At 41.4% G+C, this 26,373-nt stretch overlaps 2 protein-coding genes across 7 annotated transcripts in view; one reads left to right on the plus strand and one right to left on the minus strand.

The window, feature by feature from the left end:
- The first annotated feature begins 62 nt into the window (after positions 1 to 62).
- On the plus strand, positions 63 to 9,916 carry blm (BLM RecQ like helicase). Of its 2 annotated transcripts, XM_039808315.1 has the most exons (22): positions 63 to 642; positions 1,447 to 1,504; positions 1,592 to 2,219; positions 2,334 to 2,469; positions 2,903 to 3,006; positions 3,127 to 3,241; positions 3,335 to 3,975; positions 4,550 to 4,726; positions 4,843 to 4,961; positions 5,059 to 5,172; positions 5,313 to 5,411; positions 5,502 to 5,650; positions 5,746 to 5,852; positions 6,173 to 6,333; positions 7,356 to 7,551; positions 7,772 to 7,962; positions 8,049 to 8,193; positions 8,330 to 8,529; positions 8,646 to 8,838; positions 8,935 to 9,057; positions 9,165 to 9,354; positions 9,488 to 9,916. In XM_039808315.1, exons 1-22 carry the CDS (start codon positions 548 to 550, stop codon positions 9,663 to 9,665), a joined length of 4,119 nt encoding a protein of 1,372 aa, XP_039664249.1. In that variant the 5' UTR covers positions 63 to 547; the 3' UTR covers positions 9,666 to 9,916. The 2 variants fall into 2 exon arrangements, with proteins under 2 accessions (XP_039664249.1, XP_039664248.1); XM_039808314.1 differs by having other exon boundaries at positions 548 to 642; positions 1,447 to 2,219.
- Positions 9,917 to 9,965: 49 nt separating this feature from the next.
- LOC120563869 (FERM domain-containing protein 5) overlaps positions 9,966 to 26,373 on the minus strand; it is a 66,624-nt gene continuing 50,216 nt past the window's right edge. For 2 of the 5 annotated variants that reach the window (XM_039808316.1, XM_039808321.1), the window contains 10 exons: positions 24,157 to 24,254; positions 23,263 to 23,386; positions 22,215 to 22,302; positions 21,943 to 22,031; positions 21,244 to 21,307; positions 21,049 to 21,140; positions 20,073 to 20,147; positions 19,013 to 19,081; positions 18,715 to 18,821; positions 9,966 to 15,379 (listed from right to left, as the gene is read on the minus strand). In XM_039808316.1, coding sequence (XP_039664250.1) covers positions 14,808 to 15,379; positions 18,715 to 18,821; positions 19,013 to 19,081; positions 20,073 to 20,147; positions 21,049 to 21,140; positions 21,244 to 21,307; positions 21,943 to 22,031; positions 22,215 to 22,302; positions 23,263 to 23,386; positions 24,157 to 24,254 — 1,378 coding nt within the window. In that variant the 3' untranslated portion in view covers positions 9,966 to 14,807. The remainder of the gene's footprint in view (positions 15,380 to 18,714; positions 18,822 to 19,012; positions 19,082 to 20,072; positions 20,148 to 21,048; positions 21,141 to 21,243; positions 21,308 to 21,942; positions 22,032 to 22,214; positions 22,303 to 23,262; positions 23,387 to 24,156; positions 24,255 to 26,373) is intronic. The other 3 variants (XM_039808320.1, XM_039808317.1, XM_039808318.1) reach the window with 3 other exon arrangements.

Raw genomic sequence — 26,373 nt, forward strand, 5'->3', positions numbered from 1 at the left:
CAACCCACGGTAACTCGTTTTCCGACATGGATGTGACGTCACACTCGAGCTACTAGTTGCGATAACAAGACAAAAAGAACGCACCATTAGACTCCAGTACCACACCCCAGTCCAGCTGATGGCGACGATGCACCATTCAAGTTAGTTGCCAACCGCCGTAAAACCGAAAGAAGAAGTTCTGGGAAACCGGAAACTCATTTTAGGAGCCATGTCGTAAGACTACATTTCCCAGAATCCTCATTCCTGCTCAACCTCGGCCAATAAGGAGTTAGTTTGTTAAATGGGCGCAAATTGGTCTCCCATGGATGGAAGGGTCTTCCTCACATTTCCGAAGAGAGTAAACATAGAGGTTGAATTAGTAACCAGGCTAAATGAACATTAATAAATTACAACTCAGCGGCGAGACAAACTTAGCGCGGGCTCCGCTCACTTGTCTCATCCATCTCGTGTCGCGAGCAATGCTGAAGATACTGGCCGCCACTTCTTGAACTGAGCTCGGACTGATAGCTAGATAGCTAACACTCGCTAGCTCAGCCTTTTACCGATAATGTCTAGTCTTCCACAAAATAACTTGAAGGAGCAGCTGGCGAGGCACAGCAATGCCGCTCAGAGCAAGTTGTCTCTGGCTAAACCCAAAACGGGGTAAGTCTACCGCGAGCTCATGATACAGTAAGGAAATTACACCAGAAAGCTGACAGTTAACCTGGCTTTGAGCTTCTTTTTTTTAGTTAGCTGTCAGCTGTGCTAACTGAGAACCACTCTAGGTAGCTCTTAGCTAACGTTAGTTATGTTAGCTTTGTTAGATATAACTTATTGTGCAAAGTCCAAAGCTGATTGCAAAGGGCCTCATGCATCCAGAACAAGTAATTTCACAACTCGATATGACAGTGAGCTAGACTGAGACTGAATTGGTTTACTGTGTGGATTCAGCATGTTTGTGTTAACAAATGCTGTACTATTCTGCACACCATTTAATTGTCTCTGTTCAACTAATGTTCATGTATGTTAACGTATTTCCTGCAGCTGCTAACTCATATAATGAAGATGTACTATGCACCTAACACTTTTGAATCAAATCATTAACGATTTGGCTGTACTCACTTGTATCAACTGATCTGACATCCTGTGGCTGCAACTGCTGTGCATCTTCCGGTACCTGGACACTCCTATTAAAATGAAATGTGACATTCAAAGCAAATCAGCCATGTGCCTCTGGATAGTCTGCATGTCAATGTTAATTCTTAAGCCAAGCTAATTGTTAGCAGTTGTTACCATTAGCTGCTATGTTTATCAGGCCTTACCAGGTTTTCCAAATTAAAAGAGAAAGATGAAAACTATCTATCCTATCCTCTTACACAATGAAATGGGATGGGCATTACACCCTTGCTCTTAACTGTACACATGTTACATTATGTTTTCATAATTTCTCACTGGTTTATTTTTCAGGGCCTTTTCTTTCAAAAAGAAGTCATCAGGTACAACCAAGGTGGAAGTCCCGACCAAGGTAATTAGCCCTAATGTTTTGGCAAACAGGAATGTCAATGTTCCTAACAGTTTGGTGACTAAATCTCCTTTGGCATTTTCAAACAAGCTTGAGAGACCTCAAAATTCCAAAATCAACAACTTCTTCCCTGTAAGTTCAAAAGGCAAGTCAGACTCCATCAGCCCAGCAGGTAACTGTGCTCCTGCAGGCCAGACTCCTTCAGCAGTGTCTGCTATTAAGGTGACGACAGCTCCAACTAAATCTGACAACCAGTTTACTAAAGACAATGGAGGCAATTCCACAAGTCTGGATTCATATCTTGGATTCCCGGTGGATGACTGGGATGATTTGGATGACTTTGAAACTCCTGTCAGAGCAACAAATGACTCATTCAGTTCAGAAATATCTGGGAAGAGCATCAAGCCAGTGTCATCTTTTAGTGAAGAAAAAACACAATTCTCTCTTGTGACACCAGAGTTGAGCAACAGTTTTGCAAACAAAAAGGATCCTTCCGGAAGTGAAAAATCTTGTATGGAAACAGATGAACTGGAATACAGTGTTGACAAAGCTGCAGTTTCACCAGGACCTAGTTTGAATCAGGAGCCGGCAGAGTTTGAGGTTTCTCCAATTAAAAGGACCCGAAGACGGCCTCCTCCTCCTGCTTATCTGAAGTCTGTCATGAGTGATAGTGAAGAGGACAACAGTGATCTGCATGAGCCTTTTAAAGGACGGACAGGTAACAAGCTTTTTGTTGCAGCTATTATATTCTATTTGTATGTTGTCAGGAAGATATGTGTCTGGAGAGAATTTAATTGTACAAAAAACACGGACTACTTTTTGCCTTTTTTAGACGATAAGAAAAAATGGATTGACCCAAAGGTAATACAGCTTGAGGACAACTCAGAGCCTGAAGATGACCTAGATTACATTCCCCCTTCTCCGATCCCTGATGAAATCTGTTATACTACCTCTGCATTGGAGACCAGGCCAGTTTGTTCAATTTATGTTTTTTTTGTTCATACAAGATCATGCATCTACATGGTATTGAATGTGATGACCCTTAAAATAGATGTGTATTTTCTGTAATCAAAAGCAGTATGAACAGTTATGAGTTGTAGTGTTAATGGAGTAAAAACATTTTTTTAATTAAGGTAGCAGCGATATCCTTTTATATTCCACGCATTCTTCTTCCCAGCTGGTGTTTTCGGTTATGAATTCTAATTAGAATAAAAAGGCATCGGTTAGGTTAGTATGAAAACCATATTACCTTTTGATAGTGCAGTGGTTATAGTGGGTGCATTTTTGCTGCCAAGGGTTCACAACATTTGTATTACTGTAATAGTTATTATAGGCTCATATGTGTTTTTAAACTCGATATTAGATGGATTTGACCTTAACTTTATTTTATTTTTTTAACAGATTGAAATCAGTTGATGCTGAAAGCAGAGATATTCCTGTGCAATCAAAGAGACCCATCACAACACTAAATCAACCCTCTGATCACCTCTCAAAAGACAAAACAAGTGTGTGTTTTTTTTTCTGATTTGCCCAGACCTTGTTCACATTTTAATAAGCAAATCAGCACTCTGGTATTTGTCCCTGTTCACTAATGTTGTTGTTTCTTTCTTCTGATCATGTCACAGATGAGCAACTCTTCAGTATCATGCAGTCCATTTGTTCGCTGGTTGATTCCATCCCTGAACATGAAGTGATAGCTCTGGCCTGTGGAAATGAGCTTTTGCTGAAGAGGGCTCAAAGGTGTGTACATTTAAATGGAAAACAGCTGTGTTGATATTTATGATATTTAATGATATACTGGTGTGATTGCAATCATCTGCCTTTCGCCTGCAGGAAGAGGATTCTTGCAACTGGTGGTTGCGGTTTATTGAGGATGCAGCAGCCAGACAGCACTATGATTTCTGAACCGAGCTTTAAAGAAAAAACTTCTTTTAGCTGTGATATGTCCAGTGTTCTGTCATCCAGCAGCTCTGTGCTCCTGGACTCCAAGAAGCCTGCTCAGACCGGGAGATTTTCAGTCATCTCTGTGGACTATGACTCTGATCACTCTGACAGTATTATTAACATGCAGCCCTTGCACAGTAAGAGCAGCGCGACATATATGAAGAATCAGAGTCCGTCAACCCACAGCCTCACAAATCCATCTTTTAATTTCTCTCAGAAAACAAGCAGAGACCTGGATGGTTCAGATCTCTTCTTTTCTCCCAAAAATCCAGAGACTGTTGTTCAGAACAAATGTAATACCCCAGCAGCCAGTACAGCTGCGGAAGACCTAGAACCAGATGACTTTTACATTGACGACTTTGACATAGATGACCTAAATGACTCCGATATCCCAGATTACTTTGACGGACCCCCAAACTCCAGCACTGTGACTAAAACGGCGAAAGAGGGGGGACCAAGCAAGTTTTCGTGGGAGAAGAAACCAACAACACCTGCTCCCACACCCAAGCCTTCAAAGATCTCCTCTCCTGGTAAGTCAGCATGACATGGAAAAATGTGTTTTTAGTCTTAGAAATGTGTCCAACAAGCTTATTTGCATCAAGGTATATTCTCAAAAACCTGGTCAGTCTTTGCATGTGTTAATTACACACTAAAACTACAAGATGTCATTAATTAAACACAGATCATTAGAGCTAAAACAATAGTCGATTAATCGATAAGCTGATCAAAAGAACACAAATTAACCAGCTTTCTTGATAATTGAATAATTGTGTTTTTTTATTAGCAAGAAAAAATCACTGGAATTTGTATATTTGCTGTTTTAGTCTGCAATGTTTGATTGAATGTCATTGGGTTTTGGACTGATGGACAAAACAAGCAAATTGAATATTGAGGAGGGAGGGTCGAGAGCCTCGTTTTGATTGAAAATACTTTGAACGTCAACAAGAAGTAACGTCACCCAACATCGCTTAGAGCACCTTAAGTGTGATTCTGAAATGATGCATACCTGAAAAATGATACACTCGATAAATACAGGCCCTGAGTACGTTGACGGCAGTCTTGTGGTGCTTTTTACTGACTTGGCTTTAATGCTTTCCGATGCAGAACCCAACTTCAGAAACCCAGCCCACGATCGCTTCAGAGGGTTCAACTTCCCCCACTCACAGGAGATGATGAAGATTTTTCACAAGCGTTTTGGTCTTCATCAATTCAGGTTCAATCAACTAGAAGCAATTAATGCAACAATTCTGGCAGAAGACACGTTTGTGTTGATGCCCACAGGTTAGTAGTTATCAAAAGTTTCAAAAAGAAGTTTTATCTTAGCCTTGTAACTGTAGAATAAGGATGTGAACTGCAGTAAAAATTCCACATTTCTCTGTAACTGATGGTATTTTTAGGTGGAGGTAAAAGCCTGTGCTACCAGCTGCCTGCCTGCGTGTTACCAGGCGTCACTGTGGTCATCTCCCCACTCAAATCTCTTATTGTAGACCAGGTCCAGAAACTCACTACACTGGATGTAAGTTTGTTTGCTCCTATTGGATCAGTATGCATATATGACCTTGTTATCATGTGTGGTACTCAGAAGATGTATTTTGAAATGTCCCCCATTTCAGATCCCAGCAACAAGCCTGTCTGGTGCTAAAAGTGACAGTGAAGCAGGGAGGATTTATATGCAGCTCTCTAGGAAAGAGCCCATCATTAAACTTCTCTATGTCACTCCAGAAAAGGTGAAACAAAAGAATGATTTTTAAATGGAATCTCTGAGTTTGCTTTCCTGCTTTCTATAGATAAAGTTAGTAGTAACTATGATTTTTTTTTTTTTATTGATTTTTTTACACAAGACTGATGCATGTTTTTTCTACCCAAGGTGAGTGCAAGTAACAAGCTGATCTCCGCCATGCAGAACCTGTACGAGCGAGGCCTTTTGGCCCGCTTTGTCATAGATGAGGCCCACTGTGTCAGTCAGGTGTGTTCCTCTGCTTTATACACAATCTGCACTATGCTTTCATTTTTGCAACAGCCATTGTGACTCATCCTGCGACCTTAAATCTTTCAGTGGGGTCACGATTTCCGTCCCGACTACAAGAGGTTGCATGAACTGCGTCAGAAGTTCCCTAACGTGCCGATGATGGCCCTGACAGCCACTGCCACTCCCCGTGTTCAGAAAGACATCCTCAACCAGCTGAATATGACTCGGCCGCAGGTGTACGTGCTCCATCTCATGCTCCGATTTTTAAGAGTTCCATCTTTATAGTCTTGAATTCAAACGGCCAACAGCTTTACATCCACCCTATTTTCAGGTTCACCATGAGTTTCAACAGAACAAACCTGAAGTACGCTGTCCTGCCCAAGAAACCCAAAAAGGTTGACGAGGACTGCATCAGCTGGATCAAGAAGTACTACCCATGTAAATAATTTAAAAGTACCTTTTTCTGATCCCGGTTATTTTCAGAACACTGCTGTAGCTATTTTGTTGAAAATTCAACTCAGATTTGTATATGAACACATTCTGAGGTCTGTCATATCTGAATAATTTTGAATCGACAGTTATATGAAGCATATCAAGTTATTCAGCATTCATGCTTAATTGCTTTTGTAAGTAGCCTTGTAATAAATGAAAGAATGACCGTTTTTGAATTATCCCAGTGGGGAATATTTTGTGTGCGATTACAGACCCACTTCTGACTTTGTCTTTTGTTTATTAACCTGCGTCTCTGCATGTTGCAGGTGACTCTGGCATCATATACTGCCTGTCCCGTAATGACTGTGATGCCATGGCTGAGAGTCTGCAGAGAGCGCGGATATTAGCTCTGTCGTATCACGCAGGCCTGAGTGACGGTGACAGAGAACGTGTGCAGAGCCAGTGGATCAACCAGGACGGCTGCCAGGTGAGGTCCCCACTCGCTAGGGTTGGGTATCGTCTGGGTCGGTGCTAAAACGGTGCCGGTGCCTGAACCGATACTTTTAAAAAGATTTTAAAAAATATGTACAGTATGTGTTTGAAAAAGGAGCACAAAACAACAGTCGGCGACATTTAAGAACGGCTTGTTTATTGCTAAGGCCATATTCATCCATCCATCTTCGTCCGTTTATCCGGTGTCGGGTCGGGGACCCCAAACTTCCCTTTCCCGAGCCACATTAACCAGCTCCGACTGGGGGATCCCGAGGCGTTCCCAGGCCAGGTTGGAGATATAATCCCTCCACCTAGTCCTGGATCTTCCCCGAAGCCTCCTCCCAAAATTAAATGATTTGTTAAAAATGTAATAACAATAACTTATAACAATAACTTATTTCCCCAGTAAATTCCTGGTACACGACAAAAACAACCACTAGATGGGGAAAAAGTGTATTTTACAATAACTTTGAATGCACCGCGAGGCGAGTTTCAAGTGAACGCACCATCTGTGTTTTTCTGACAACGGCAGCTGCGGCCTGTTACGTCTCGGTGTTGGAATCCTCTACAGTGAAATAGAGTCACACCGTTTAACGTTAGCTGTCAGCATTTTAACCGTGTTTAATCCAGCTGCTAGCTAACGGTAGGCTAACATCACCTGCTGCCATGTGTATTGTGTTAACTAGCGTCACATGCAGCGATGCTTCTGTTCACTCTAACGTCCGTTTAGGAGCATCAGAGGGAAGCACTGGCATTTCAGTGGCACCGAAATGAGGCACCGAAATCCGCGTTACTATTCCGTCCGTTAGATATCGATTGTTAAGGCACCGGTGCCGTATTAGCACCGGGTGTCGGTACCCAACCCTACCACTCGCTCACTGATGTAATATAAAGATACATAATAGATGGTACTGGGATACAAACCAATGAGCATAAAAATAAAGGTAACATTTTGCAAACCAGTAGCTGTTTAAAGTGCACATTGCTCTTGTTTCACAGTTTCATTTTGCCCGCCAGGTCATATGTGCCACAATAGCTTTTGGCATGGGCATTGACAAGCCAGATGTTCGCTACGTGATCCACGCCAGTCTGCCTAAGTCAGTGGAGGGTTACTACCAGGAGTCTGGGAGAGCTGGAAGAGATGGAGAGATCTCTCACTGTATTCTCTTCTACTCCTACGCTGACGTCCACCGCATCAAGAGGATTATCAACCGTATGTGGCCAAAATATAGACCTTTCTTGTTGCATGGAAAATTTACTCAGTTGTGTGATTTAAAGAATCTGTTTAATTTTTTTTTTTTTTCATATAGTATATGTTTTCGTCTCCGTCAGTCCCTAAATCTATGAAATCATTCTAAGCATATTTACTTTCCTAATGACTAACTGTAAATATTAATCATGTAGACTCAGATGGCTCTTTTTTTAAATCGCAGTGGACAAAGAAGGTGACCGACACACCAAGGCGACTCATTTCAACAACTTACACAGCATGGTGCACTTCTGTGAGAACATGATGGAGTGCAGAAGAATTCAGCTGCTCGCATACTTTGGGGAGATGAAGTTCAACAAAAGCTTCTGTAAGGACCATGCAGACGTCAGCTGTGACAACTGTGCCAAACCCAACGTAGGAATCCTTTCATTCTTTTATTTGTTACAAATTCCAAACCTACCTGGCCTTTTCTAATTGAGTTTAAATATACCTGTGTGCAGCAATACAAGATGAGAAATGTCACCGAAGATGTGAAGAAGATTGTGAAGTTTGTCCAGGAGAACTGCGAGAAAGTTGGAGCAAGGTTTGGCAAGACTGCTCAGCAAAACCGACTGACGCTGAATATGTTGGTGGACATCTTTGTAGGTAAAGTACATGCTTGCAATGAAAAGGCATTTTGCAACTGTGACTCCTGCGTGATGTCTTATGCGGACGTCTTCATATTCCATGTGGCAAGAACTGAGAATGGTCTGATGTGGGCTAATTGTTTTCTTTCTGTCAGGGTCTAAGTCTGCCAAGGTACAGACAGGAATGTTTGGGATGGGAGGAGCCTACTCTAGGCATAATGCTGACCGTCTCTTCAAAAAACTGGTGCTGGACAACATCCTGGTGGAGGATCTCTACGTCACTAACAACGGCCAAACTGTGGTGTATATCTCTGCTGGATCCAAAGCCATGGCCGTTCTTTCTGGACACATGCAGGTAACCTGACATCTACAGTATATTACTGTATGTCAGCATGAAGAGCTAGATATGTAGCATTTATTAAAGTGTAAAGACAAGATATTAAACACTAACTGGCACTTGTCTCACCGCAGGTGGAGTTCTATGAGACAGAGAGCGCGTCTAGCGTCAGGAAACATAAAGCCGCTGTGGCTCATATCTCCCAGAGAGAAGAGAAAGTTCAGGAGTGTCTGAAGGAGCTGACGGATCTGTGCAAGCAGCTGGGGAAAGCGTTTGGCATTCACTATTACAACATCTTCTCCACTGCCACCTTGAAAAAGATATCTGGTAATTTCTGAAACAATTGTTAAGACTTTGCTTTACATGGCACATAAGATACAACAAGCATTTTAAACTTGTCAAACCGTTTTTTCACATGAACAGAGAAGCTTTCTTCAGACCCCGAAGTCCTCCTACAAATTGATGGTGTGACAGAAGACAAACTGGAGAAGTATGGAGCTGAAGTCATTCAGGTCCTACAGAAATACTCTGAGTGGCAGCTGCCTGGTAAGAGACCCAACTCATTGTTTTGCATAATTCTCTTAATTTCCTTGACTGCTTTACCCTTTTTTTTATTGTGCACATTGTGGTATTAATCCTACACTGTCTTGTAGAAGAGGAACAGACTGACAATGGTGGAGATGGGTGGATAGACACGGCACAGGGCCGCACGTATGGAGATGACGGGGACAACACAGAGTCTTCCACGTACTTCCGTAGTAAGCCTGCACAGGGACAGAAGAGAAAGAAAGCTCCATTCTTCAACTATTCCAAGAAGAAAAAAACAAGTGGCAACTCTAAAGGGTCTGTAATCTGTTTGTCTCACATTTTATCATGTAGCTGGGGAATCATATTTAGCAATAAGCTTCACTTCATAGCTGAAACCTTATTTCAACCCCCCCCAATCTTCTTTCTTGCTGTGGTGTTGTGGATTCAGTCGTGGCTACAGCAGCAATAAATCGTGGTCATCGTCCAGCTCCAGAGGTGCAGGCCAGGGGTCCAGGAGCTCAGCAGGAGACGCGTCAGCAGGCAGGAGGCCGGGCTTCCTGACAGTCCCAACCCCTCAAACCAACCAGCGACCCTTCTTGAAGCCAGCCTTTTCACACTTGGGCTAGAACTGTCCTCTGGATTGGACTTTTAAGGACAGCGGACTCATTTTTCACTACATTTTCAAACCAGTTGATGTTATTAATTGTTGTATTTACCGGTTATATTACCAACTGTTTATTGAAACTGCTAAAATTAAATATGTATGTTCTGTACAGTTATTGTCATGATGTGTGTCAGTTGTAAATTGCCACTTTTTTACTTTCCATTATATTGTCAATTTTTTTGTTATTAAAGAAACCTTTTTCAGAGAAACATTTTTTGCTGTGCGGAATCTGTGTTGTACCACAAAGCCAAAGGGAGCCATATCACATTTTTATTCAATGTTTATTTCAAGTTTGAATAGTTTTATTCAATGGCACCAGTTACAAGGGACTATTGGAGAGAAACAATATTTTATACTGACTTGTACAGAAGTTTACAGTAAAAACATGGGTTCGGAATGGATCAGACTGAACAAGAACTGGATTTGGCACATGGATTTATATATATATATATACTTGTATATATAATGTAATTAAACAGCAATCTCCAATCCCCATGATAGAACCTTGCAGACTACATAACACGCCACCAGACATGGATGCATATACACTTACTGACGTGTATGCACAGCTGTGGGAGTGTCTGCCGACTGGGAGCTGACAGAGAGCCAAAAAAGCACATCAAGGTGTCTTCGGTTATGACTACTTTAATTTCTCAACTCCTCAGTTCTACATGCATCATCCATATTAATGTGACAGGGATTTTGGCCAGGAATTAAACTTAGGTAGCCGATTGTGTATAAATCACTTGATTTGATCATCTAAACTGGATATGTAATTCTTTTTCATCACATAAATAACATAAACCTTTTAAAAAAACGTATTTAAAGGACAGCCAATAACAATTTTTTAAACTTATTAACTTAATTGATTATGTCATACATATATTGGTTTGTGAGACTTTTATTAAGACATCTGATGATGGTTGAAAATATGTAGCAAGATACAGGGCGTAGACAAAACAACAAAAACACCTCACAGTAAAGTTCAGTCCAGTACAAAAGCACCACAAAGTACCACCTCAGAAATGACCCTTAACATCCCTTTGACCACCCCTTAATAACAATATAAGTTTCACAAATGGTAGATTTTGTTGCTTGGTTGTTACATTATATCATGTGGGTGTTTCTGTTATTGAGTCCACCCCCTGTATATTAAATTTAAACAAAAATCAATGCTTCATCTTCCAATGCACCACACTGTATTTGCATGGCTGTACCTTCACTGCTGCTTTTTAAGAATGGACAGGCTGTTACTGATTTGTAAACCATGGATGACAATCACATCAAAAGTTCATCCAAAGTCACACATCTTGCCAAAACTGCAGCCATTTCCCATGACGTAAAAGAACTGCAAAATATGTAAACATGACACAGCAAATGAAATGTAAAATTAAAGTCAGGTTTGTCACAGGAAACCTGTAAAGACAAATTAAGACAGACTTCGGGGTGCCCAGTACATTACAAACAACTGTTTTTCCTGCTTGGCCTGGGAGATTTAAGGATGGAGTAGTCTGTAGTACAGTTGTTAGGGATGTTGTGTCTTTCGTTCTCCATTCCTTCATCTTTGTCACTTTGGTAAACTGCAGAGTTAGGATCCAGGCACAGGGAACAATCTGTCACTTAACAATAAAGCAGCAAAGAAAACAGCAGAACAAATATCCAGAGGTCTCTAAGGAAAAATCTATTTTTTCTTTTTATAAAATGTTATATATGAATGCAACAGTAAGTGTCTCAGTGGTCACATGATTGTTAGAGTCAGCACAACAGCAATTTGGTAAGTGGTTTTCTAGAAACAGAAAGGACATATTTGACTTACTCATCGTTGGATTTTCATACACAAGTTTGTAAATCACATATTTTTGCTCTTACAGCTGATTATTGCTCCTTGAATAATGCTGCCTTTTTTTATTGTTGCATGTTCAGAGAGACCACTGAAGCTACATAATGCTGATAGATGTATGAGAAACACCTTTGCAGACTGACCTTTAAAAGATGTCCTGCTAACAACTCAGCCCGGCTGCACTGGTCGGTCATGTTGATCTTTAGGTCAGTAAAGAAGTAATAAATATGAAGTATGAATGTACAAAAAAAAAAGTCAACCCACCCACCCTGCTCCAACCCCTGTTAGGAAAAAATGTCTTCATCTTTGCATCGCCATTTACTGGTTGTATCCGAGTTACAAATTATTATCTTGACATAAATAAGCTCCTACACTGCATATATGACAGGTTTCTTGCCAAGGTAGCTCTAATGATTTGGCATTCCCTCTAGCATTGCGCTAAGAAATATCAGTGGTGCTCCCTCCACCACAGATAACTAGTGAAGGATAATGAGCTTCAGGAGTGGATCCAGCCACAACGCCAAAGTGCATGCTACTCTATGGTCAGGACTAAAATTAAGCCAAGGCCTGACACGCTCGGATTACACATACAGCAATACAGCAAACAAAGAAGGTAGCACCATCGGGCCTTTAGTGGAGCAGCTGCAGGTGTTGGTATGAGAGTGTGACGTTTAAATTAGCAGGCCAAAAAACAAGCAACCCCGTGCAGCCATTGAAGTGGTGAGTCACCAAGTGACATTTACATTCCCAATTTGTTTTTTAAATCCCACTTTCAAAAACCTCTTGAAGGACTCTGATATTCTTCAGTCTTCTCTACCTCTTTCTCATTGTATTTCCTTTCTCTTTTCCTTCCACTAAGTCCTTCTCGCCTTTTGCAAAAGTTTTTTTAAAATTACTTTTTTACCTCTCCGTCTAATCCTTCACTGCTACAACCTTTAATCTCATTTCCATTCCTACATACAGACACAGTAACACTTACACCTGCACTTGGTGCAGGAGGTATACACGCAATACAAAAAACAGATTTTACCCAGAATCCAGCAGCCGTGGCAGTTATTGCTTCCTGGAGCTGTGAGACCGAAGAGTCTCGAGCCTGACAGACAAATCTAAGGACAGGTATTATTCGCCAATATCAGCTTTTCACAGAAATATTTGTGTCTGCTTCTATTTTGGGTGATGTGGAAATTAATGTAAGGAAATAACTAAAGTACGTAATTAAAAAGATTTGTGTGCAAGCAAAGTGCATAAGGTTACCTCCACCAAAGAGGGTGTGTTTCCGGTCCCCTTTAATTCTTCATTTATTAATGAAAAATGTTTTGTTTAGGGCTGCAGCAAACACTTATTTTCGTTATTGATTAATCTGCCCATTATTTTCTAGATGAATACATTCATTGTTGGGTCAATAAAATGTCAGAAAATAGTTAAAGAAATCCATTAGGATTTCTTAGAACCCAAGGTGACATATTCAAAATAGGCCAACTTTTTTTTTTTATCTGTTTTTACCACTCTCCAACCCAAATATATTCAATTTACAATGATATGAAACAGAGAAATTCTGCTGAAACCAGAAAATATTTGCCATTTTGCTTGAAATATGGCTACTAATTATTAAAAAAGCTGCCAATTAATTTTCTATCAATCGATTAACGAATTGTTTCAGCCTTAGTTCTGTTTTATTACTTTTTTAAATGAATTTCAGTGTGAGGATAGACCATGGTTCAAGGATCAAGTGATAAGACCCAGTATCAGTCAGGCTCACAGTCACCTCTCCAAACTCTTATAGTAAAATGAGATATGGTAAAGTATATAGTAAATATTATGAAAGGTGAAAATGTGCTTTTGGATTATTTGGTTCTTGTACAAATACATGTTCATTAACACTATCATTAAAATGATGCGCACACTGAAGGCTGATTCACTGCTGGTGGACTGATGAGAGGTGTGATCAGTGTTGAATGGATCTGGATAAAAACCTTGTTTTTTTAGTCCCCACTTCCACATTTCCATAAATGCTTCTGACCTTACTTGAAACACAGCGCTAAAAAAGGTATAATTTAATCTTCAATAACAAAATAACATTTCAGTTCTGTTAAAATATACATGGAAAACCTGTCAATATATATTAGGAAAACTACTAGAACAAACTAATTTGTACAAAAAGTACATCATTATTCTTATTCTAATAATAATATAGTATGATACATAAACCTAAGTGCAAGGTTGATATGAAACCAAAATAAATCATAAACTCTTCATACAAAGAAATTATTGAAATTCATCGAATTTCAACTTGATGAGAAAAATGCAAATCAAATTAAATGGAGAAATAACAGAACAACTGAACAAATGAGCACATTCAAAAGTACTTCATTATTAAAACCATATGAGCATTGCACATCTATCTAGACTTATCTATTGGTGCCAGCGAATCTTTGCTCTTCAGGAATATAAACTGGTTTATTTGACGGTATCCCTATAAAATGTTAGAAATACAACGTTGTTCTTCATCAGTTTACTTTGTACACAATCCACAAATCAACCTTTTCTGTAGCTTGGTGCCTTATTCTTGAAAAAGGCATTTGGTAATCACCCTGCCTGCTATCAGTTTTATTCCCTTCAGATTGTTCTGCTTTTACTGAATCTGACGTTTGTCTAGTTGACTTCTGATGGGGATGAACCAATATCGAAAGATATTATACTACTTTGCCTCACATATACTTCACAGCAGTAGGCCTATCAACTCTTAACAAAACTAACCTCCATCTTCATTTTAATGACAAATCAACTTCTCGATTGCTGTTCATCTTTTCTCCTTTCCTTATGCAAATACATGTTTAAAAGCAATAAATAATAAATGAAGGCAACGTTCATCCGTTGCAACAAAATCTTCCTGTAAAAAGTTCTTTGATTTCTGTTTTAATTTTTTTCCTTTGTGTTATTTGAAAAAATAAAATACCTGAAATGAATTGAAATTAAAAAAAAAATGCAAAAACAAAAAGTCCTTAGGCTTTGTAGAAAAAGAAGAAGAAAAAAACAAGCGAAACGAGGAGGTGGTTGGGTGGGTAGGGGGGGTTAACTCAAAGTGGAGGAGGGGAAGAGAGATCAGGCCCGGTGTTACCAGGAGTGGTCCAAGCTGTATGTCTGCAGGAGGACGATGAGACAAGCAGGGTTCATGGTTGGGACGAGGCTGCCCTCCATCACTCCGGAGTCCTAAACCGTCATCTCAGACCCCTGAACGGGCTTACGAACTCTACGACCTCACTCTCACTTGTTAATGAGCAACCCGCCCACCCAGCGGAGCTTGCAGGCAAACCACCGCCTGAGGGGACAAAAGTATTCGTAATGGAACTGCTCAAATTCGGGGGTCTGGCGGATATCACGTAAAAATGCAATGTCAAGGTCTGACTCGGTGAGGATGATGAGGAGGAGGAGCAAGACAAAGAGGAGTCCAATGGTCACAAGGAGCAAACGGAGGACACTTAAGACAAATTTATTCACCTGTTCCACCTCGCTGAGGGCCGAGTCCCCCCCTGCACCCTCCTCTGCACCAAAATCCCCCCCTTCCCCGCGCATCGGGGTGCCCGCCTCCGACTCCTTCTCCTCCTCGATGCTGCAGGGCGCCCCGTTGATCTGGCGTGAGACAGCCAGCTCCATGCTGTGCTCGGCCACCGGGGTGGGCAGGACGCTGTCAGACGGGCTGTAGGCCTCGTCTGAGATCACCGCAGTCCTCTCACTGGCGTCCGTGGCCTGGCTCCGGGAGCGTGGCATGAAGCAGTCCCCATGGGACACTGAACGCACCGGTGTAGAGTGGGCACTGTCACGCAATGACTCCAGACCTTGTGGAGTGGTTCAGGGAAGGAGAGGAGGAGAGAAACAGACAGGAAGAAAGGAATATTACACACATTTTACAGCATGGATGAAATTACTGACATGATGTGGCCATTCATAATATATACTAGTGTGGCGTTCAGTGACACACTATACTGTGGTTCTGCTTCTAAATGCTGAGAGGTCTATTCTGCCGTTTGTCCAGCAGAGGTCTGTTACAGAGCACAGCCACACAGTCTCCAACCTGAGAGCAGAAATCTGATCATGCTTTCCCCAGAGTCAAGCAGACAGGGGGGAGTGTTGTCATTGTACAGAATGCTCTTGAGCTGATGTGATGCCTAATCATCATCTCTAATGGAAGAAATCCTTATGTTCCACTTGCACTGGAAGTGCAGATCCCATTTCCAACCACAGAGTGTAGAAACCTTTTAAGATTAAATCTTTATGTGGCCGGGTTGGCTCAGTGGGTAGAGCAGGCGCACATATATTTAGAGGTTTATGCTTCAACGCAGAGGTCCAGGGTTCGACTCTGACCTGTGACGATTTCCTGCATGTCTTCCCCCTCTCTCTCCCCTTTTTCACCTGTCCTGTCCATTAAAGGCGGAAACGCCCCAAAAAATAATCTTTAAAAAAAAGATTAAGTATACTTTACTTTAAACCAAGCCTGTGTCCTGATAAAATAGCTAACATCCTCGCCTTTTCTCTACGAGCACTTTCGGAGCCCTAATCTCTAAACAAACAGATATGAGATATGTATTGGTTGTTTTAAAAGCATGCTATTGCAAATATATATATGCAAATTACAGAAACAAAAAATATTTTAATGCCCATAGGGGAACAAAAATGCCTAAAGAAAACTTATAATCAACCTGCTTGTATCAGCACCAACCACTCAAAGATTCTTTGCTAATTAAAGCTATTACAGTATATGCAATATGAAATGTGTTTATGGATAAATAACAAGACAGGAAAAATAGTTTTGTCTAATTTGATCAGATTAAACACCTCAAGCTACTTTCTGAGATTGATGCTAAAATCATTCAGAAATCCAATTTTGCCATAAAACAGTAATGCTCATTGGCTTGCAACATTGCCCACAACGGTCTTATGGAACTGTAGATATTAAAGGGATACAGAAGCTATGTCGGTGGAAATTATATAGCAAAACCTGAGACATATGTATACTATTCAACAATGCATTAGCTTCAAGGCATGACATATACTTTACTGCTACTGTACAACTCTACTGTTCCTTCTGCAGCAGAAGTAACAGTACCGTATGTGAGAGCCTCAACAGTATGTACATGTCAGTGACGATGAGCTGCGGTTGAGCCCTTTGCTGACCATATCACATTCTCCAGAATGCCAAAGCAGCAACATTATACCTTCACTATAAAGGAAAGGGATTCAAATCCAGCTTTTGATGAGGAAGCACATCATGATCATCATCATCATTTTTTTTTAAACTGCAGGAAAAATAGGAGCAATTGTGTGCAGTGTCTAAGCCTCTGCTGACATGAAACTCCTGTCAAGTGAAATAAATAAAAGGCACGAAGGCTGAGTGACTGTCAGCAGCCATCTTTATTCAGTGTTGATCAGCCTCAGCTTGTCCTACGTTTTGCTTACAAGAGTGAGGCAGCGAAACAGAAAATGTTTAGAGCTATTAATTAAACACCAACTTCAAAAGAAACACATACACCAAATAAACAAACCATATCTCTTGAAATACTGTAAACTGGTTGGAACTAAATAGCGCTGCCACATAAAGAGTCATCTAATCTAAATCAACAAAATGACCTTCACAAAAGCACCAAGAAGAAAAATTAAATAAATGCAACTAAGACCTCCAGTAGGCACAGACAACCAAAAGAATGGTGTCACTCCCTCCCCGCCAACATTGCAGAGGCAGAGACTGATTTAAAATAGAGAAAGCAGTTGGCACTTCCATGTAAAGCACATCCCTGGCTGGCTCTGCGAGTTTACCTGGAGGGTTGCTGGGCTGAACACAGGGCAGTGGAGTGCCAGGTAGAGGGGTAACGCTGGCAGACTCCTGCTGCCCCGTCAGGGCAGGATAAAGGGGCAGGACGCCCAGGGCCTTGCCCAGCATACGAGGTCCCAAGCTCAGCACGCGAACCTTCACATCCCGGTAGCAGTGGTTGATCATACGCAGGTGGACGTTCACCCGGGTGGTGATACGGATCAGACACTTCACCATGGTTGCCGCATGCACGTGTTTATCCCGTCTTTTTGGTCCCTGTCCCGGAGTCCAGGCCACAGTCTCACTGTGTGTGTGTTTTTGTGTGTGTAAGGCCAAAGGATTCTGCCTTAGTTGCAATTTGCAGAGAGGAGTGTGTGAGGTAAAACAGTGTCTTTCTGCAGCAGTGCTACAATGGTCGGTATTGGCCTGGCCTGGTTTGGCCCCACCCAGTCCAGTGACATACATGGAGTAGAAGACCCAGGTTATTTTCAGCTGGGGTATTAATACCACTGTAAGACACCCAGTCAGCACACACTGGGGGTGGGAAGCTCTCATGGCTCTCTTGAACCCACAGCAAAGACCATCAGTATGCACAGTACACCTATATGATACAGTACAGTATGTACTTGAAAGGTAGGGTCAAAGCGTGTCACTGCTGGTTTTACCCAGAGCCATGCAGGACAGTACACCCGCTGCGCAATCTCAGTAAAAGGGGAAGTGAGGCCACCGGTTTTGGGCCAAGAGCCTGCAGGTGGGATGAATAAGTGACATTAGCTGCCACTGTGTTGGCACACCAAATACACACTCGCTCACACATACACACACACACACACACACACACACACACACACACACACACACACACACACACACACACACACACACACACAGCTGAAACCCTGCATTGAAGTGGAGCAAGCTGACTGACGCACACACCTGCAGCATGTCCCACCAGCACTGTAAGCATGAACTGGGCCAAATGGCTCAAGTTACAGCGTGTGTGTGTGTGTGTGGTGTGTGTGTGTATGCAGAAGTGTGTTTTCTCAAGAAGGGGAGGATTTTGCACAAATAGGACTAATAGCTCCCTGATCCATTTAAGATTTTGTACCAGCCAGTTACGCATTATCCACGATTATATCTGAAGAGATGGATCATAATCGCTTCCTGGATGGTACCGAAACTACAAATGACGTGTTTCAGTGGATGAGGAGGACGTGTAAATAATACCATACTTACTATGAGGCCTCTACAGAACATATAATGTCTTGGGAAAACACAGATTTGGCCCCGGCACTTCTATGGCAGGTAGAGGATTTGTTGCTTGCTTAGGCCTGGTAAAGAATGGAGGTGAAGCTCAGTTCTTACCCTCCATGATAGATATGTGCACAGCTCTCCGACGCGTGCGCGGCACACTGGTTAGGCGAGGCCCGTGTGTGATGGATGGACAACTTCTGCTGGGCACGAGGCCAGCTCTGCAGAGATAAACACAGACACAAATGCACAAACGTCACTGCACAGAGAAACAGCTATGAGCAGAGGTAACTTATACTGTAGCGATTAGGTGCTGCTGATATAAAGTCATCTACAGTAGCTTGGTACCTAAGAAAATGGAACAAAAATCTGATTGAGGACATTCTGACCTCTCCTGAGTTTACAACTCTACCTGTGTATTTCTGGAGGTTCGCGTTTGATTTTGGCACTCTGCTCCATCACCTCTTTTGCCACTCGACCACTGTTATAAAGCACAGAGACGATGCTCAGGATGAGTTACACACACACACACACACACACACACACACACAAACACACACACACACACAACCAGGCACCCTGGTGTCACCCAAAGCCATGACAGCCACCACTGCAGTGGATGAGTACAGTGCATGAGCATCATGATTGAATTAACCTGGTGAATTCAGCTTTGTGTAACTAAATGACTACCAGTCAATAGTAAACTCAACATTTAACTGACTGGGCTTGTGATCTCACTTCATATACAGTCTCCATATATGAATATTATCAGATATTTCTAATGCAAAATTACTTTCCATCCCTTTAATCTTGACCTTTAAACAGTTAAATATAACTATTTCCCTCTCAAATGGCCATTTCATCCAAACTAAACATTTTTATTTTTTTATTTACCTCTAGTAGCTTTGGTTTTAACAGCTGAGGTTTGAGATATCCAATGGGCTAATATCTTTAGTATAAAGTATTTATACTAGTGGATTATCCAGAATAACCGTAACATTGTTTTTGAAAATGAATGTTGATGTCAGAAAGGAAAGGAAAACAAAGGAAATGTCATTCACCCCCAGAGGCAAAAATCTCAGAGAAGGATATCTCAAAATCTGAGCAAATAAAACAAAAACCTTATAGTCATACCAAGCTAGATTCAACTTAAGATAAGTGAGAAATGTTTCTTTTATATAATTTGGGTGAACTGACCCTATAATAAAGGACAATATCTTGGCCATACTACAGTTTTACAGCTCATACAAGGTGATAATGCCTCAAGTGATCAGTCCACTTTATTTATTACTCTCTGTGTCCTCTTGTGAGGTGTCAGTCCTATCCTCCGGGCAAAAGTACGCTGACGTTACAGCACAGAAGGCCAGGAGGCCACATCTTCTGGGAACACTTCTCTTCACTTCCAGCTGGGGGTTTTCTGCAGTGTCCTCCCCTCCCTGTCATCAGTCACAGGGTCTTGACGTGTACTCTACCTGTAACGGAAACGGCTGCCCTTGAAGAACAAGTTGCTGCTGGACACCGTTCGAACCTGACTCGACTTCTCAAGCCTGATGAAACAAGAGAAAAAGAGAGAAAAATTAAGCCTACTGCACCTAAATGAAGAAAACAGGAAGGCAAACTACAAGTATGAACTTAAAATGTCCTACTCATTCTTGCAAGAATATGCTCTTCGTATGATTACACGGTTGAAGCGTGAATATTAATTCTTGCTTTCTCAATCCCAGAACAAAGAAGATACTTGGATCACATTCCCTGCTATTAATCTATGCATGTCCTCTCCTTGCAGTATAGGCACTGCGCAGACAACTCCATACAGTATTCAATATGTTTATATTGTCATAGTAAGTGAGACATTAATGTTTAATGTTTCATTTTGCTTCCAAGGGATATGTGTGCTTCTCTTCTATCACTATCTATTCTATGTCCTTTTGCCATTTAGTTTCACAGACGCCTTATTACAGTACAGTTCTAATAAGTGGGAGGCTGATAAAATATTATCAGTCTGCCACTTGCGAGAGTCATCAAAAGGTCACAACATATTAGCTCCAATGCACGTGCTAAGCTCTGCCCTTGCCGTGCCCCCTCTCTTTCCATCTGCTAACCCCTATACACACCCTTTATCTTTTTTTAATGTTTTTAATCACTTTTCTTGAGCTGGAGAGAACAGAGGGGAGCACACTATTATTCATGGCTTAGACAGGGGAACGATATCTCAGAGAGAACGCTGAAGTGCTTGTAGTCTCGTGCCAGTGCACACTCATTCACTAAAGGTCAGAGGCAACTCACACCTCATTTTCCCGCTGACAAACAACCTGGGGGCTTTTAAGGACACCAAGGTACCGTGACGGCAACCCTCAAGGATGCAGAGCAGGTAACTAAATCATGACAGCACGGGGAAATAAGAAGTTAACATTGAAATTAAATGAAAGAAGAAATTTGTGGACTCACTTATAGAAAGCTTGGTTCTCCACTCCACACTTCCAAAGGTGCTTGCATGCCTCCGGTGTGGGCGCAAAGTATGTCAAGATGATCTTTTTGTCCTGCACGTTGAAAATGAGAAATCGTGCAGGAAAATATAACAAACTGAGACAGAAAACCACACTCAACCCTGCTGAAATTTTATCTAAACATTCATGCTCTCACCTCCCTCTGATTTGCATGTACGTGGAAGGTCTTGCCTTCGAACTTCAGTTTGGTCACTTCGTTCCTGTCCAGGAGAGAGCGCAGCAACAGTCACACACAGCAGAAACAGGAAACCACAACCTCTTTAAATATTCACGACAACCACTTTGAGATCACATAAACAGCAATGGAACTGTGTTTGGCTGACTAAACAAATAACTGATAATATTCCCTGCAGACTGGGAATGGACGGAAAATGAGGGTAACCTGAGCACTTCTGAAGGTAAACAAACAAAGCCAGTATAAATACTGCAAACATAATAAGTCCGTCTTTATTATTGTAACAGGAAACAGTAAAAAGCATACAGACAAAAACACAAATGTTAAATATACTTGTAAAAATGTTCCATTTATCAGTAAAGCATCTTCCTGAATTCAAATCAGTAGGCCTAAGATGGCATAATTAGCTATCTGTGCACATGCTAGTCCCCGGCACTTGTCCCAGGTAGAGGCAGGTGGATGAGCTTTGTTGAGTATTACTGTACAACCAGCTGTAGTGCACATGCTATTTCACATAGAACGCCCTGCATATGGAGCATGTATGTCCGATCAGGTAAAATTGAGGCCTGCAGCACAGTGTTTGTCTATTTACATTCTGCGAGTACTCGAGGAGTGCCCTGTCTTTGGCTCACATAAGAAAATGTTGCATATTTGGCTCACCATTTAAGAAAATGAACTCTCCTGTTTCCCTGAAGCACCACAAAACCAAATGGTGTGAAGGCGAGGAAAGCTGGGTTCCCGGACACATCCTGAAAAAGAACCATTTCAAAATATAACTTGAACGCCTACATTTAAAAACGGATAAAATATAAATCAGACATATCTATTTTTTAGAAGGTGCTGTATGTCCCATGAGTTTCAATGTTTAAGTTGGACAGAACTGTTTTCTGAAAGGTTTACTATCTAAAAATAGTACAGCAGTGCTGAAAAACCTTGCATGGATGTGGATCAACACCATATGTCTCCAGCATCTGGGCTTTCTGCAGGAAATTTCGCTCCGATGTTTCAGGTGTCTGTCCACTGAGGGAGAGCAACAACACACCGAACATCTGTGTCAGTCCAGCATAAACATAAAAAATGCAACACAAAAGTCTTGAAAGGCCAAACACTTCTGAGAGAGGCACAAACAAATTAATTTCCAATGATGTGATACACTCATTTTGAAAGACTGAAAGAGGCAGACAGAGGTTATGGAGATCAAACATTTACACGAGATCAGTTGAGGCAAAGAAAATATGTCATGATATATTTAAAAAGCAGTTGTTGTTAATCTCTGCTTCAACTGTTACAGTCAGGCTGTCAAATGTGAGTATTCATAGTGAAGCACTGAGTTTACTTGGTGGTGAAGAAAGAAGAAACCACCAGTGGGCAGCAAAGTCTCATGCTGTTGTTCATTCTGCTCCTACATCATCCAAACTGGACTTTGTTGATGCCTTTCTACCTGTATTGTGTCTAACAGTACATCCTTAGCACATCAGCTCATTCATATTAGAAATGATAAAAATCAATCAGTTGGGGGAATTGGACTGAGCTCACCTGCTGTCTGTGAGAGTAGTGTGTGTGTGTGTGTGTGTGTGTGTGTGTGTGTGTGTGTGTGTGTGTGTGTGTGTGTGTGTGTGTGTGTGTGTGTGTGTGCGTGTGTGTGTGTGTGTGTGTGCGTGAACTTGCTCTGTCTGCTAACTTTTATTATTGCACTCTGCTGCTCTTCCAGTTGAAGCTTGGGCTAGGACTCATCACTAATCACACTAATAACTATAATAAAGGGAAGGTAATGAGCTTAAGACAATCTGACTGAGTTATTTGATTGGATAGTGGAGAAGAGAGCGCGTTTCTCCGCTATCTGCTCAAAATGCACTTAATCACATAATAGCCAAAGGAGGTCTGGTCTTTGTTCAACCTGTATAAGGGCAGGATCTGTAGGCATGTGAAAACAAGAAAGATATTGATCTTAAAAGTGCAGTTTTATATTTTGGCTCTTACATCAGCTCTGTCTTGTGTATGTCTGAAATCCGGCGCTCCAACTTCTCCGAATGTTTAGGGAAGAACTGAAATTTGGAGCTGTAACCTTCAGGATGCTTCCCAGGGTCGTAATTACCAATCTCAGCTGGAGGGAGGATCAGAAAAAGTTAAATGTTAAACAGATTCACAAAGGGCAAATAAAAGTTAAAACAATGTCTACAGCTTTCAGCACAGCGCTGCTTCTGCAGGATGAACATGCCCAGGATTATTTGTGTTCCTTCATGCCACACTGCACTCCCTCAGATGACCCTGATGCTGATTTCTCTCTGCAAGGAGGAGCTGACCAGGCAGGCCATCTTTAATTCATCAGCAGCCCCTCCTCCAGAGGACCTGCCTCTCCTCAAACACTCTGCTTTCTGTGATGTTAGCTGTGCTAGCGTACCTCTATGTGTTGTGTTTGTTTATGTCTGTGTGTGTGTGTGTGTGTGTGTGTGTGTGTGTGTGTGTGTGTGTGTGTGTGTGTGGTGAAAGGATGATAAGATGGCAGATAACCACTTACTTCAAAGTCTTTATAATTGAGCGTGGCGTCTTGTTTATGAAATAGTGTGCAAGTCACTGGACTAATTATAATACAGAGTACAGAATTATCTTACATTTTGTACGGATATAGAGTCAATATCAGTACATGAAATCACATTCGATGAGTGTGAAATGCCTTTTACATGTCTTAAAGCATAAACAATTGTGTTGAAAAAGTCACTGCAGGCATATTCTTTGAGGACCATAATACTGTACATTCCCAGGCTATCACCTAATTACTAAGTACTTATCAAACTGGTGAGTTACAGGGCATGGTAAGACAGAGGTCAAAGCGGAGAGTGGTGCAAGTCATTTCCATCTGTCACCTTCCATTACCTTGAAGGATGTGGGCAGCGAGCATGGCCGCGTCCGAGGTTTTACACAGGAGCCGACCGTGGTAGAGGTCTCTCTTGATTTGCAGGAAGACAAGATATCTACAAAGGAAAGGACAAAAATCACGTCAGACTGTTAACAGGCCTGCTTAGTATGAGAATACTGATGAGCTGCAAAACAACAAACCTGATAAACCTCAAGAGATGTTGAGTTCACGTTTCCTATGGCTGGTTTGAATATTTCTTTTTGATTTAGCTGAAATGAGGGTTTTGTTTTGGGGAAAGGAGGGTAGAGAAAGGCCCTGAGGGAAAAGCTGCTACTGACGCTGTGCTTCTGTTAGAGCCTCCAGCCTAGTTTCAGATTCACCCAACCCTTCAGCTCCTGAAGCATGAAATTTCCTCAGAGACGACATCTGAGGCAAAATACCATGATGGTGACGATGACTACTATTACTGTATTATCATTATTGTTATTATCACTTTTAGAGGTGGGATATTAAAATTCTTATTTACACCCCCCAAACCATTAACAGGAAATCCAACATTCATCTCATTGTTTTTCACAATCAGCCTCACAGACCTGCTTCTCTCTATCTAGGCCATTTCCACAAAGGCTAACAACGCTTTCCGTGCGGAGAGATGCATTAAAAAGCTGCTTACATTTCCCACATTGTTCACTCAGCAGCAGACCCATGTGAAGGTGTGACGAGTACAACTAATGGGTAATAATTTTACAGCCAGTAAGAGCTGATGGCTGCTGATGTTTGGGCTGTATTACAAAACATCTGTACAAAGCAAACATGCACTCACACATAGCACTTCTGCCAAGTTATTTCACCTTTATAGTACTTACATGGTGCTCCTTTTTTATTTTATGTTTCCCTCTTTATTTGAATTTCTTATTAATCTTTATTTCATTTGTTTGAACTACAGGGACAATTTAGCTGTTGAGCTAACCCTGGTACATTAACATCGATGTTCTTAAAATGTCAGCGTTGATTAATGTGCTTTGTTCTCAGTAAATTAACAAAAATGGGTTACACTTTACTTGAAGGTATCTACATAAGAGTGACATGACACTGTCATGAACGAGTCATAAACATTATAAAGAAGTCATACACGTTTATGACATGACGCTTCTTTTAGTAAGTGTCAGTCAGTTTTTGTCATGACAAGTTATGGTTAGGGTTAGGGTTAGAGTTAGGGTTCATGTGTCATGACTGTGTCATAACAGTGCCATGTGTTCAAGACAGTGTCATGTCACTCTTATGTAGATACCTTCAAGTAAAGTGTTACCCAAAAATGTCCCAATTAGTTTCCCCTTCTTTCATTTTTTCCCCTTCTTTCCTTGTTTGTGTTTTGTCATATGGATCTTCTCACAGGTGTAATTGCTTTCCTGCAGACTGCATACATGCTGTCATACATGCTCTGATGAGGGCTTAGAGCCGAAACACATCAGCAGTTTAGTCAGCCCATTTCTTGAGAAACACACCTGGAAAGCATGTTGACTATATTGAACAGGCATTTTTCACAGAGAACATTTTAACATGTCACAGTAGGAAAAGCACAGGTGTGTATAATGCAATTTATGATGGCTGAATTCAATGTAGCGCCTTCAGTTTGAGTTCTGTCGTGGCTTTCTGGGATGCTTGACTAGAATGGAGCCATTGTTAGTGTTATTAATAACACCTGTGCTTTTCCTACTAGGACAAGTCAAAATGTCTGCTGTGAAAAAGGCCTATAACACCAAAGGCATCATCATATTTTATGGAAAAGCTGCCTATTTTGTGGTGTCTATAGAATTTAAATGTGGCATTAACATGCAGCATTCTTTGCCCCCTATCTCCTCTATCCGCCCTGTACTCTACATGTGGTGCACATTTCATCTCATTAAACCTCAGAGAGAGTGAGTGGCCTCCTCTCCCTCTAGTCAGTGATGGATGTATCAGTAAACTGCACATGCACACACATAAACCAGCTGGCTACTCTCAGCATTATCTGGAAGCAGTGTAAACTCGGTGTAAACTCTGTGCTCGCCACGTTTTTAATTTGTCACTTTCACCTTTCTGCTTATTAATCAAAACCCCATTTAGGAAGGATCGCCATGGAAAGAAATGTGTGCATTTATACACTCAGCCTGGCATGATGTTGCCTTTAATGTTCTAATGGAGTGAAGCCTTTTACATTCCTCTCTGCTTTACAACTCCTTTTGCAAACTGTG

This window comes from Perca fluviatilis, chromosome 8, assembly GCF_010015445.1.
Source record: "Perca fluviatilis chromosome 8, GENO_Pfluv_1.0, whole genome shotgun sequence".
NCBI lineage: Eukaryota > Metazoa > Chordata > Actinopteri > Perciformes > Percidae > Perca > Perca fluviatilis.